Here is a 14225-nt window from a genome sequence, read left to right on the forward strand (position 1 = left end):
ATACCAATACATAAATCAATTTAGTTCTATGGGTTAAATGTCAAACTGGTAGAGGTCATACTTATCATATGACTCGTCAGTGCCTTGTGTCTCAATAAGAACATAAAATTCATAGATTGATGGAGGTAATGGATTGCGAACACCTTCTAAGTGAGTCAAAACCTGTTATATACAATACAAAAGATGTTTGAAAGAATAGTGAGGATGAAACAAACACTAACAGCATTCTTTTTCTTCTTTGGACCAGTAACAAGATCAGGAATTGTATCAAGATGAAAAGAAGCAATACATCATCCCCCAAACTGGGAGAGCACACTATAAGTAAAAGAAGCAACATAAATCATATCAACACATCTCGGAACTTCTAATAGTATCAAGTTCTTGAAACTATTCAAATGTTCCTCATATCTTGGAGTCTTGGTCATATATTAGTAAAACAAATAATAATTTAATTGCATACAATCACCCAAGTATGAAATCCAACTTCAATAAAATTATAAAATGGAAATAACACTTGTATGGAAAAATCATGTGAGTAAATCCTAGTAGATTCTAGGTCAAAGTAGAGAAGAAGAAAGAAGAAAGAAAAGAGAAAGAAGAAGAATATTCGGCCAGACTAGAAGAGAGAATGTAAAATCACTCCTAGCCGGCCCACTTGAATTTATTCAAAAAACTTAGAATTACAAGAAAGACTATTTTGTTCCTCATAGAAGATGGGACACATAACTTAAACTCAAACACAATAAACCTTTCTCTTTCAAGAAGATAAACCAGAATGACCAAAATACCCCTGACTCGAGCATTCTAACACTCCCCCTCAAACTGGAGAGTATATATCATATAGTCCTAGCTTGTTACAAATGTAATCCATTCTTCCCCGAGACAATCCCTTTGTGAAGAGATCTGCCCACTGGTTTCTTGAGCTCACATGAGATGTAGTTATTACCCCACTTATCACTTTCTCTCTCACAAAGTGACAATCCACCTCAATATGTTTAGTTCTTTCATGGAAGATGGGATTGGATGAGATGTGAACAACAGCTTGGTTATCACAGTATAGTTTCATGGGTTTATCAATTGAGAATCCCATCTCCTATAGTAAGTTCTTCAGCCATACTAGTCCACATGTGGTATGGGCCATAGCCCTGTACTCTGCTTCTACACTACTTCTTGCCACCACTGTTTGCTTCTTGCTCTTCCAAGTTACAAGATTGCCACCTAGGAAGGTACAATACCCTGTGGTTGATCTCCTATCTGATATAGAACCAGCCCAGTCAGCATCTGTGTACCCTACTATCTCAAGAGTTCCTCCATTTTGGTATAACAAACCACGACCTGGAGCACCCTTTAGGTACCTAACAATTCTCAGAACAGCTTCCCAGTGAGGAACACGGGGATGTTGCATAAACTGACTCACCACACTCACAGGAAATGATATATTTGGTCGGTAATGGTTAGGTAGTTCAACTTTCCCACCAACCTTTTGTATCTTCCAGGATCATCAAACTTTTCACCTGCATCCACACAACTTGGCATTGAGTTCCATAGGGGTCTCTGCTGGTTTAGCACCTAACAACCTTGTTTCTTCAAGTAGATCAAGAACATATTTTCTCTGACAGGCCTAGGAAATACTTCAGCTTCCCCAGATCTTTCGTATTGAAGTGGTCCTGTAAGAATTTCTTCAGCCTGTCAATTCCATTGTTGTCACTTCCAGTTATGACAATATCATCCACATACACGACTAGCAAGATTTTCCCATCTTTTGAGTTATAGCTGAACACAAAATGATCAACCTGACACTGCTTCATCCCAAAGGCCTTCACCACTTCACTGAACCTGCCAAACCATGCACGTGGAGATTGTTTCAGTCCATAGATTGCCTTTTTGAGCCTACACACCTTACCAGCCTCCCCTTGAGCAACAAACCCTGGTGGTTGCTCCATATACACCTCCTCAACAAGATCACCATGTAGGAAGGCATTTTTTATGTCAAGTTGTACGAGAGGCCAATCATACATAGCAGCTAATGAAATCAACACCCGAACTGAACCAATTTTAGCCACAGGAGAGAATGTCTCCATATAGTCCACACCATATAACTGAGAATAGCCCTTGGCCACTAACCTTCAATCGTTCCACACTGCCATCAGGAAGATACTTCACTGTATAGACCCATTTACACCCAACAGTGTGCTTACCAGGAGGAAGAGTCGTTAGTTCCCATGTGTGATTATGTTGTAGAGCAGAGAGTTCTTCTTCCATGGCTTACCGCCACCCTGGGGAGGTAAGGGCTTCCTGTACAGTCTTGGGAATGGGAACAAATGAGAGTAATGATATAAACTTGCAATGAGAAGCAGAAAGGTGAGTAGTGGAAACATAGTCTGAAATGGAATGAGAAGTACAAGTACGTTTACCTTTCCGCAAAGCAATAGAGAGATCAAGATCTGAGGGAGAAGGAGCAGTAGTAGGATTTGTTGACAGGTACTGAAGTGGTGGAGGGGCCGAAGCACTTCTGCGGGTATACACTTGAGTAATTGGCAGCCTCTCAGTAGTAACAGGCATATGATGTGCATCTGTAGTAGAAATGGGGGCTACGGGAAGAGTGTCCGCAACTGGTACAGGAAGAGGAACCACAGAGGGAGAAGAAGAGACCCCGACATCTGAGAAAAATGGAATTGATTCAAAGAAGGTGACATCAGAGCACACAAACGATTTATGAGATTTTGGGTTATAACACTTATACCCTTTCTGAATCCTCAAGTCGCCAAGAAAGATACACTTCGTAGCTCGAGCATCTAGCTTGTCTACTCCAGGCCCCAAGTGTTGAAGAAAACAAACACAACCAAAGACTCTTGGGGTGAGAGGAAATTGAGACAAAGTGGGAAACAACATGGAGAAAGGGGATTGACTTCCAAGGATTGACATGGGCATCCGATTTATCAGAAAACAGGATGTAAGAACAACATCACTCCAAAAATGCTTTGGGACATTCATATTGATCATCAAGGACCGAGCAGTTTCAAGATGTCTATTTTTCCGTTCAGCTACACCGTTTTGTTGCGGGGTGTAGGCACAAGAAGTTTGATGAATTATCCCTTGATGTTCTAGGTATTGCTGAAATGGTGAGGAGTTGTATTCTTTGGCATTATTGGAGTGAAGTATTTTCATATGAACACCAAATTGAGTGCATATTTCAGAATGAAATTTTTGAAAAATAGAGAACAATTCACTATGATCTTTCATAAGATAGATCCATGTCATCCTTGAAAACTCATCAACAAAGATTACAAAATACTTATACCCATTATATGGTACTACTTTAATTGGACCCCATACATCAGAATGAACTAAAGCAAAAGGACTTGAGACACGACTATCAATTCTTGGACTAAATGAGACTCGATGATGTTTTCCAACTGACATGACTCGCAATCTAATGATGAAAGATGACTCAAGGAAGGAACCCAACAGCTTCAAACCCTTGAGAGAGGGATGACCGAGTCTACAGTGCCATTAGGGAGGAGTAAGAGACGACTGAAAAGCCACTGGGGGGCCACCACCATCAAGGAAATACAAACCACCTGCTTCATGCCCTCCACCAATCTTCCTCCCCGTCTTGAGATCCTGAAACACACAAGAAGAAGGATAGAAGGTTATAGAACAATTAGGGGACTTGGTTAATCTGCTAATAGACATAAGGTTAAAAGGGAACTTAGGGACATATAAAACAGATGCTAAAGAGAAGGAGGAGAGATCAACATCACCAACACCACAGATAGGAGATGTAGAACCATTAGCAAGTGTAGCTATTTGAGATGTGGAGGAGCGAGAAAGGGAAGAAAATACATCAAGAGTCCCAGACATATGGTCCGAGGCTCTGGAGTCAATGATCCAGGGTGAGCCTTTGGAAGCTAAGTAAGCCATACCTGAATGGGCAAGTGTAGCGGTGTTCTGCTGAGATGTTTGAAGGAACTGCTCATATACTGCAAGTGGTACACTCACCATTTCCTGCCCAGAAGCACAAGCAGATGTGGAGGGGGTTGGGTCAGTTTGCTGGCTTTCAGTAATTGTGCTACTACTCTTAGATGTAGCATGGTGAGCCCAAGTGTTGGGTGGACCACGCAAATAATAGCAGAAATTAACTGTATGCCCCTCTAAGCCATAATGTGTACACTTTCTCTGAGCATTATTCCTTCCTTTTCCACAGCCTCCAGTCCGGCCACCAGCCCGGTTAAACATGTGTCCACCACGACTGCTTGGAGGTCCACTGCTGCCACCACCACTTCTACTTCCACGACCACTCCCTTTAGTCACTACCAAACCAGATCTATCACATCATAGGTAGCTTTTCCATTGATATTTAGTAAAGAAATACATAGAATTAGCTACAAAAGTGTAGAGAGACTGGGCCGAATGGGCCCTAGCCCATTAGTGTCTTTCTTATTAGTTCTAGTTGAAAAACAGTCCTAGAAGTAGGGACTATGCTAGAAAACCAGAAAAAACTAACAAGAGAAGATTAGAGAAGATTAGAGAAGAAGAGAGAGAGAGAGAACAATGACAAGAAGGGTTAGAGGATGGGGAGTTCGAACTTAATCCTCCCTCTAACACTCTAATACCTTTTATTTAAGTTAATCTTTGATAAATTACAGAGAAGCTCTTGAGTGGGCAGAAAAATACAAAAAACAGAACACTACAGAGTATGGGCCCAGAATAAGGCCCATAACAGAGAGAAACATAACATAACATGAAGTGACAGTCTATGGACCATTCGGCCCATCTCCTCTACACTCCCCCTCAAGCTGAGCATAGATGTCAATCATGCCCAGCTTGCCAGTGTCATGATGAAGCCTTGCCTCGGAAATGCCCTTGGTGAGAAAGTCTGCCAATTGTCCTTCAGAAGTAATGAATGGAAGACACACTTCTCCAGAGGAGACTCTTTCTTGAATAAAGTGTCTATCAACTTCAATATGTTTGGTTCGATCATGTTGTACCGGGTTGTGAGCAATGTTAATGGCAGCCTAATTATCACAGTACAACATCATGGGTTTGTCATGATCAATCCCAAGTTCTTCCATTAAGGACCTTAGCCACAACAATTCCGAGACTCCATGTGCCATGGCTCTATACTCTGCTTCTGCGGAGGATTGGGCTACAACAGATTGTTTCTTACTCCTCCAAGAGACAACATTACCATCCACCAGGCTGCAATATCCTGAAGTAGATCTTCTATCATCAATACTTCCAGCCCAATCAGCATCAGTATAGGCTTCAAGTTTCAGATGACCATGCTTGGTAAATAGGATTCCTTTCCCTGGAGAGCCTTTCAGATAGCACAAAATCCGTTCTGCTGCTACCATATGAGTATCTCTAGGAGCATGCATGAATTGGCTAATGCAACTGACAGCATACGCAATATCTGGTCTAGTCATGCACAGGCACAGAAGCTTCCCAAGAAGTCTCTGAAAAACCCCATTGTCTTCCAACAAAGTTCCATTTGAAGCTGAAAGTTTGTGACTCATATCAATGGGAGTTGCAACTGGTCTTGCACCCAGTTTTCCAGTTTCAGACAACAAATCAAGAACATATTTCCTTTGGGAAATAAGAATCCCATCCTTGGATCTGGCAACTTCTATGCCAAGGAAGTATCTTAACTCCCCCAGATCCTTAATCTCAAATTCTGTATGGAGGAAATACTTAAGAGCCAGAATGCTTGAGGCATCATCACCAGTCACTATAATGTCATCAACATACACAATGAGATACACTGCTAGAGATCTACTTTTCTTCACAAACAGAGTATGATCTGACTGTGTCTGAACATAGCCGAATTTAACAAGTGCAGCTCTAAATCTCTCAAACCAGGCTCTAGGAGATTGTTTAAGACCATAAAGAGATTTCTTCAATTTACATACCTTTCCTTGCATATCTTTCCCATGCATCCCTGGAGGAAGACACATGTAGACCTCCTCATGTAAGTCACCATTCAGAAATGCATTCTTTACATCTAACTGATAGAGAGGCCAATCAAAGTGAACTGCCAGAGATAAAAAAACCCTCACAGATGTCATCTTGGCAATAGGGGCAAAAGTCTCCAGGTAGTCAATCCCATATGTCTGTGTGTAGCCTTTTGCAATAAGTCTGGCCTTGTACCTCTCAATAGTTCCATCAGCCCTGTATTTAATGGTAAAAACCCACTTGCACCCAATTGGATCCTTCCCTTCGGGCAAATCCACCACCTCCCAAGTACCATTTGCATGTAAAGCATCCATTTCGGTCTCCATGGCATCTCTCCATTCTGGAATCCCAAGAGCTTCTGAGGCAGACCTAGGAATGGGGTTAGAAGCAACAGAAGAGAGATAGGCAAAGTATGAAGGAGAAAGTAGGTCATAAGAAAGGTGTTTGGAAATGCAGTGTGCAGTACACTTCCGCTTCCCTTTCCTAACAGCAATGGGGACATCAAGGTCTGGGAAGGATGATTCCAAAGGAGCTGAAGCAGTACCTGTTATCTCATCTGTGATTGGGAATGTATGAGCCTCATCTGTTGTAAAGGAAACTACTTGCTCATTCCTGGATCTCTGCCTTTGATACACTTTGGGATTATGGATAGGACGAGGGGGTAAAGAAATTGGGGCACTAGGACAAGAGGTATGAAGTGATTGATCCTCCTTTGACTCATTTGGTGAGGATATAGGTTTGTCAAGAGACTCAACTGGGACAGGAAGAGGAAGGGCAAAAACTTGTGACAGACTCTCCCCCTGTGGACAATGTCCTTCCTGAGAGGAACCATAATGTTGTTAGTTGTTTATGTATTCAGGTTTAGTACCATAAGGGTACTGTTGTAATTTCTCCTTTGTTTACATTGTTCGACTGTACTAGTATAAATAATAATAGATCATTCTTTCGCCCCCTAAGTTCAGAAGGGGCTTTCAGTCCTCTCGGCTCTCCTCTCCTCTCTCCCTCGCTTCTCTTTTCTTGTCTCTTCACTTGCTCTTGCTCTTGCTCAACATGGTATCAGAGCAAGTCGTCCAGGCCTGAAGGGTGGTGTCAAGCAAACCTATTGTTCAATGTCGAGCATATAGTCTTTTCATCTCCCAGGGCTGTATCCATCGAACTGCTAATCAGTTGTATTCAGTTCGACCCAGAAGTTATAGAGACTTTTCATCTTCCAGCCCATAAGTGGTATTCATTGTCTATTCTGAAGGGATAGGAAATCCATCATATGGACGCCCAAGATTGCGGAATAAAGGGGGCGAATTTCAAAAAATTTTCTTTCCCTTCAACTGGGAATCAAATTCCCTATTTAGAAAATCATATTTTCAAAGATCATTCTTGAACCATAAACTGAACCAGATCTGAACCAAAAGAAGGAGAGAGAGATAATACCTGATACAGAGAAATAATATCTCTCAATGGAGGTGTTCACGCCCAAGGTAGAAACCAAAATCTGCTCCCACTGAAGATGGCGCAGTGCAAGGTGGAGCAGAATCAGCAGTGTCCTTCCTAAGAACTTGATTCTTCACAAGAATCACCTGGACGGCTAGTGAATACAACTCCTACCAATCTTTTCTCCAAAAGATTGGAATCAAGATCCAATCTTGATTTCTCCCAAGCAATGGAGATCGAACTGCTATAGGCGGCTGCAGGAAGGAGGCGGCTAGAGAGAATTCGCAGGGTGTAGAATTCTCTCCTCTGTGATCTCAACTCTGAAGACAAGACTGTTGCTGGTAATTGTGTGTCTAAAGGCTGCCGCCCCCTCTTCCTTTTATAGACTTAAAGGGATCAGCTCCTAATCCCATTAGGAGTTGCTAACCCAAATCATATCTGGATTAGAAGTCCCTTTAAGATAAGGGATAAACCTTATCTTATCTGCAGATTAGATCAGCCAGTTCCTAAAGGCTTCCGCTAACCATTGCATTTGCTCACTCAGGTATAAAGGCTTCCGCTAACCATGCATCCACCTCAGGTAATCACAAAACCCCTTGGATCATAGACTCAGGTGCTTCTGATCACATGACCAACCTTTCCACTTTGTTTGTTGAAAGAATGGTAGGATCCATCTAATGGACGCCAAGAAAGGTGTGGAATGGGGGCGAATTTCAAAAAAAATTCCTACCTTCTTCCAATTGGGAATCATATTCCCTAAATTTAGAATACATTATTCAAGGATCCTACTTGAACCATAAACAAACCAGATCTGAACCAAAAGGAAACAGGAAGAATTATACTTGATCCGGAGAAATAATATCTCCCAAAGTTGGAGTTCACGCCCAAAGAAGTAACCAAGATCCGCTCCTGCTGAAGATGACACAGCTGTGGATGGAACGAAACCAGCAGGGTGCGTCCTACACACTGGATTCTTCACAAGAACCCTCTGGAAAACTTGAACACCGAATCCTAGTGTCTTTCTTGCAAGACTATTGTCAAGAATTGCTTTCTTGACTTCCTGTTGCTACAAAGATCCAATCTTCCAACAGGTAGTGGTGGCGGCTGAAGGAGGAGAAGTCCAGGGACGAAGAGGGCAGAATTGTCTCTTCTCTCTGGAGTCTGTGAGAGATCAAATCTCAGATTGCAGGATGTGTTTCTTGCTTACTCAAACCCCCTAATTCGAAATCTGATATTTCTGCTAGGGTTTTCTCCTCTTTCTTCTTGATTAAGAAACCTCCCAATATTTTGGGAGTTATCCCAATCCAAATCAGTATTTGGATAGAGGTTAATCTTAATCCTATATGCAGATTAAGTTAGTTAACTCATGATCTTATCAGGAGGTTACCAGATTCAAATCTAATTTGAATTTGGTCTCTTAGAGTGGATAAGGTCAAAGACCCAATCCTTTTACTAACACTAATCTTAGATTCGCCCGTGATCATATCAGCCCAATTCGAAATGGGATTTTGGCCCATTAAGTGTTCAGTGTTTAACTAGTTTCCAACCTGTTGCCCAGTTGGGCTTCTTTGTATGGCGTGGGACCCAAGCATTGATCTACACACCAGCCACATGGGTTCGGCCCAGCCTTTATTACAAGGCCCAACCAAATTCACTAAAAGACTCAGTGACCCCCTTGAGCCCATCACATGGACCCTATGGGCCCAACACTTACATTAAGTGGTCCCTGGGCCAAGCCATTTTGTAAAAACCTAGGGACTGTGGGCAGGTGCAAGATTAGCCCATCAAGTATTATCCTAAATGGTCTTACACTTAACCTCCCAGCCCTTAATGATCAAGCACTGCCCGACAAGAGAAGACCTCTCTCTCGGTTGCAAGGAATAGTACCGCACTCTCTACTCACATGGATCCCGGGAATTAAAACCTTTTGCAAATCTTTTGAAACCGTACATATACATTTATATATATCTTATTTTGCAAAACAAAATTCCAACGATTGAAATCAACTGCCGGCAGTTTGGTTTCCATCAGAGAGAGTGCATTACCGATCATTACCATTGTCCGACAAAGGGGCTGATCCTGTCACTATGACCACTCACTCAGATGAATTCTCAGACTGCCCCAACATGTCCAGGTTTTGACCCCCACTAAGGATCTCACTGATTGACACATCAAAGACAGCCCGATCCGACACTTAGTGATGTGTCATAATCGAGTCTAGGGGTCAGGTGTAACTTTCCAGTTTTGCCCATCTGTCTCCACGGTCTAGGGCAATACTGGAAATCTGGTCCGGTTCAAGGGTTCAAGCAATCCCATATTGCATGTGCCTTGGGTCTTACCCTGATGGCTGAAACAAGCCATCACAACACTTGGTGGCACACCAGTATCAGCCTTGGCAGGATAAATCTTCCCAGACTTATCCAATGGCTGTGAACATTTAAAACTAACACAAGTTTCTATAAATGTCCAGTTTTAGGGTCTTACACAGAATTATACCAAACAACATGTATCAAACATGCACTTTAATTTATTTCCATTAAATAACAAAAGTACATCAAATCCAATTGAAGCTAAGGGCATACAAGATTGTCTAACATTTGTTTCATATGATTTACTTCCTGGCCGTGACAAAATCATCTTAGCTGATGGTTCTCTTGCCCCTATTTCTGGCAAGGTAACTATCAAGGCTACATACTCCTTACTCTTATCTTCCACTCACATGTTCCCACAAGATTTTGGGGTGATGCTGTACTTACTGCTACCTATCTCATAAACCGTATGCCATCCAGGGTTTTAGGGTTTAAATCCCCCTTCTGTCTTCTTCATCCAGACAAGGATCTTTTCCCAATTCCTCTTGGTGTGTTTGGCTATACCTGATATGTTCACATTCCAAGTGTGCAGAGACATAAGTTTGAACCGAAAGCCCACAAATGCATCTTCCTTGGTTACTCCCCCACACAAAAGGGTTATTGTTGTTTTGATCCAAAGACTGGCACCCGACATGTCTCTATGGATGTTACATTTGATGAACTTTCTCCTTTTTATGGTTCCTCTCAGGAAGGACATTGTCCACAGGGGGAGAGTCTGTCACAAGTTTTTGCTTTTCCTCTTCCTATCCTAGTTGAGTCTCTTGACAAACTTGTATCCTCACCAAATGAATCAAAGGAGGATCAATCACTCCATACCTCTTGTCCTAGTGCCCCTATTTCTTTACCTCCTCGTCCTATCCATAATCCCAAAGTGTATCAAAGGCAGAGATCCAGGAATGAGCAAGTAGTTTCCTTTACAACAGATGAGACTCATACATTCCCAATCACAGATGAGATAACAGGTACTGCTTCAGCTCCTTTAGAATCATCCTTCCCAGAACTTGATGTCCCAATTGCTGTTAGGAAAGGGAAGCGGAAGTGTACTGCACACTGCATTTCCAACCACCTTTCTTATGACCTCCTTTCTCCTTCATACTTTGCCTGTCTCTCTTCTGTTGCTTCTAACCCCATTCCAAGGTCTGTCTCAGAAGCTCTTGGGATTCCAGAATGGAGAGATGCCATGGAGACCGAAATGGATGCTTTACATGCAAATGGTACTTGGGAGGTGGTGGATTTTCCTGAAGGTAAGGATCCAGTTGGGTGCAAGTGGGTTTTTACCATTAAATACAGGGTTGATGGAACTATTGAGAGGTACAAGGCCAGACTTATTGCAAAAGGCTACACACAGACATATGGGATTGACTACCTGGAGACTTTTTCCCCTGTTGCCAAGATGACATTTGTGAGGGTTCTTTTATCTCTGGCAGTTCACTTTGATTGGCCTCTCTATCAGTTAGATGTTACATGAGGAGGTCTACATGTGTCTTCCTCCAGGGATGTATGGGAAAGATATGCAAGGAAAGGTATGTAAATTGAAGAAATCTCTTTATGGTCTCAAACAATCTCCTAGAGCCTGGTTTGAGAGATTTAGAGCTGCACTTGTTAAATTCAGCTATGTTCAGACACAGTCAGATCATACTCTGTTTGTGAAGAAAAGTAGATCTCTAGCAGTGTATCTCATTGTGTATGTTGATGACATTATAGTGACTGGTGATGATGCCTCAAGCATTTTGGCTCTTAAGTCTTTCCTCAGTACAGAATTTGAGATTAAGGATCTGGGGGAGTTAAGATACTTCCTTGGCATAGAAGTTGCCAGATCCAAGGATGGGATTCTTATTTCCCAAAGGAAATATGTTCTTGATTTGTTGTCTAAAACTGGAAAACTGGGTGCAAGACCAGCTGCAACTCCCATTGATATGAGTCACAAACTTTCAGCTTCGGATGGAACTTTGTTGGAAGACAAAGGGGTTTTTCAGAGACTTCTTGGGAAGCTTCTGTACCTGTGCATGACTAGACCAGATATTGCGTATGCTGTCAGTTGCATTAGCCAGTTCATGCATGCTCCTAGAGATACTCATATTGTGTTTCGAATGCTTTAACAGTCCTCCCAAATACCAAAAATAACTCAGCAAAGATCTTGAGAAAACAACTTACAATATCTCTGGTTTGAACTTCAAACTAGGCCAAACTCTTTGCTCTTTGAGCTAGCTTCGAAAATCCTTTTCTCTGATTTCAAATCAGGCTGAAAAACTTGCTCTAATTCCTCCTGGTCACCGAACCCTTCTCCAAGTGTATAGAAAACTTGAGCACCCTCTAATGACCTCCAAGAACCAGGCGAATGACTGTAAACATTCAGCCCTAGAACCTCCTCATGCAGTTGGCTGAACTAGAACCACATGAGGGACACGCCAAGTAACGACCCGCTCTGATACCAAGTTGAAAAACAGTCCTAGAAGTAGGGACTGTGCTAGAAAACCAGAAAAAACTAACAAGAGAAGATTAGAGAAGATTAGAGAAGAAGAGAGAGAGAGAGAGAACTGCGGCAAGAAGGGTTAGAGGATGAGGAGTTCGAACTTAATCCTCCCTCTAACACTCTAATACCTTTTATTTAAGTTAATCTTTGATAAATTACAGAGAAGCCCTTGAGTGGGTAGAAAAATACAAAAAATAGAACACTACAGAGTATGAGCCCAGAATAAGGACCATAACAAAGAGAAACATAACATAACATGAAGTGACAGTCTATGGGCCATTCGGCCCATCTCCTCTATAGTTCTTTCATGTTATGTTTTCTTATTGGGTCTTTTCTTTATAGGCCTTTAGCTCTTATTTATGTTTTATAAGTTTAGTGCTTATGTGGACGCCTACTTAAGGGCCTCCTTGTAATTTATGTAACTTAAGTAAGTTTAATAAAAGATTTGAGTAGGAGAAAGAGGAGATATTCGAACTCCTCCTTCTTTCTTTCTCCTTTCTTCTCCAATCTTCCTCCTTGTTGTCTCCTTCTCTGATTTCTTTCGCTTTATTCTGAAATATTCTACTGATTTTATTGGTTTGAATTGCTGATTATTCAGAGATCTTGTTTGCCTAGTTGGTAGAGGGTTTGGAGAGTTAGAAGTTGGTCGAAGATTACCAAGAAAGTGGGACTGCAAATTTTTTCCCAAAATCCTAGCCGACTAGAGAATTTTCAGTTATAAGTTGAAGAGGCTGTTTGGGTGTGGCGCTCAAGGCTTGGAGGCTTCCTTTTTATCTCCAAACGTGGGCGGCTGTAGTTGGAAGTGGTTTGGATAGCTCTGGTTTGAGTGGCTACCTCTTCTTTCTTTCTCCCCGGAGGTCAAGTATGGTGAAACCCTAGTTTGGGGGCTTTTGAGTGCTTGACTAACCTTAGTTAGGTCTATAGAGGTTAAAAACATTATTTTTTTATTTTTGTTTGATTGATGGAGCAATTTGGAAGCGAGGTGAAGCAAATCCCAGTGTCGGGGATTAGTCCCGTAGATTCCTTTTTGATAGGAATGACTACAATTAAACTTGACGGAACAAATTACCTTGTGTGGGCACAATCTATTAAGATCCATGTTTGTAATAGAGGTAAACTAGGGTTTCTAATGGGTAGTAAGGTGATGCCGAATGAGTCTGACCCTACATATGAGAAATGGATGCAGGATAAATACACAGTTATTGGGTGGTTGGTAAATTCTATGCAGCCCCATATAAGTCAGCACTATCTGTGGATGACTTCAGCCAAGGAGATTTGGGATAGTGTGACAGAAACATACTCTTAGAAATTAAATGTTGCAAGGGCCTACAAACTAAAGAGTGATGTGAAGAATTTAGGACGGGGGGAGAATAGTGTGGTTGTCTATTATTCGATGTTGAAGTCACTATGGCAGGAGTTGGATGTTATGGAAGCATTTGAATGGGAAAGCACCAAAGATGCCAAAACTTTTAGGAAATTTGTGGAAAGAAATAGGGTGTTTGAGTTCCTTACAGGACTCAATCCTGAATTTGATATTACAAGGCAGAATATCTTGGCCAAGGATGATTTGTCACTTGCACAGGCATACTCTATGGTGAGCAATGAAGAGAGTGGTGACAGGTACAACTATAGAACCCACCTCCTCCATAACATTTTGCACATGCTGGAATAAAACCAAAGGGGCTGAATGAGAAAAAGGAAGTGATATGTGAATACTGCAAGAAGCCGAAACATACTAAGGATTCTTGTTGGAAGCTTCATCTAGATCTTCTTCCTGAGAGGTTTCGGAACAACAACAGCTCTAAGAAGGGTGGCTAGTCTGGAAAACCCAAGAATGCAAATGTTGCCATAGTATCTGAATGTGAAGAAATCTACTGTGGAACAGCTGGCAGCAATGAAGGCAGAAATTTGAGAGATTGGGAAGTTGATAAATCACTTGGAGTCTACTGTTGGATCTTCCTCCCCAGGCCCCCCTCTAGATCCGCTTTTGACCATTCAGG

At 41.9% G+C, this 14225-nt stretch overlaps 2 protein-coding genes across 2 annotated transcripts in view; both read right to left on the bottom strand.

Moving 5' to 3' along the window:
* LOC148876485 (putative ubiquitin-conjugating enzyme E2 16) overlaps window positions 1-12284 on the bottom strand; it is a 36086-nt gene extending 23802 nt beyond the window's left edge. Inside the window, exon 1 of the mRNA XM_088966976.1 lies at window positions 12269-12284. The gene's annotated coding sequence lies outside the window, so the exon portion shown is untranslated. The remainder of the gene's footprint in view (window positions 1-12268) is intronic.
* D2HGDH (FAD-linked oxidases family protein) overlaps window positions 1-14225 on the bottom strand; it is an 88122-nt gene that overhangs the window by 5535 nt on the left and 68362 nt on the right. Inside the window, exon 10 of the mRNA XM_088966973.1 lies at window positions 62-162. Coding sequence (XP_088823099.1) covers window positions 62-162 — 101 coding nt within the window. The remainder of the gene's footprint in view (window positions 1-61; window positions 163-14225) is intronic.

Source organism: Nelumbo lutea, chromosome 1, assembly GCF_056320005.1.
Source record: "Nelumbo lutea isolate HS-2025 chromosome 1, American lotus-T2T, whole genome shotgun sequence".
Lineage (NCBI taxonomy): Eukaryota > Viridiplantae > Streptophyta > Magnoliopsida > Proteales > Nelumbonaceae > Nelumbo > Nelumbo lutea.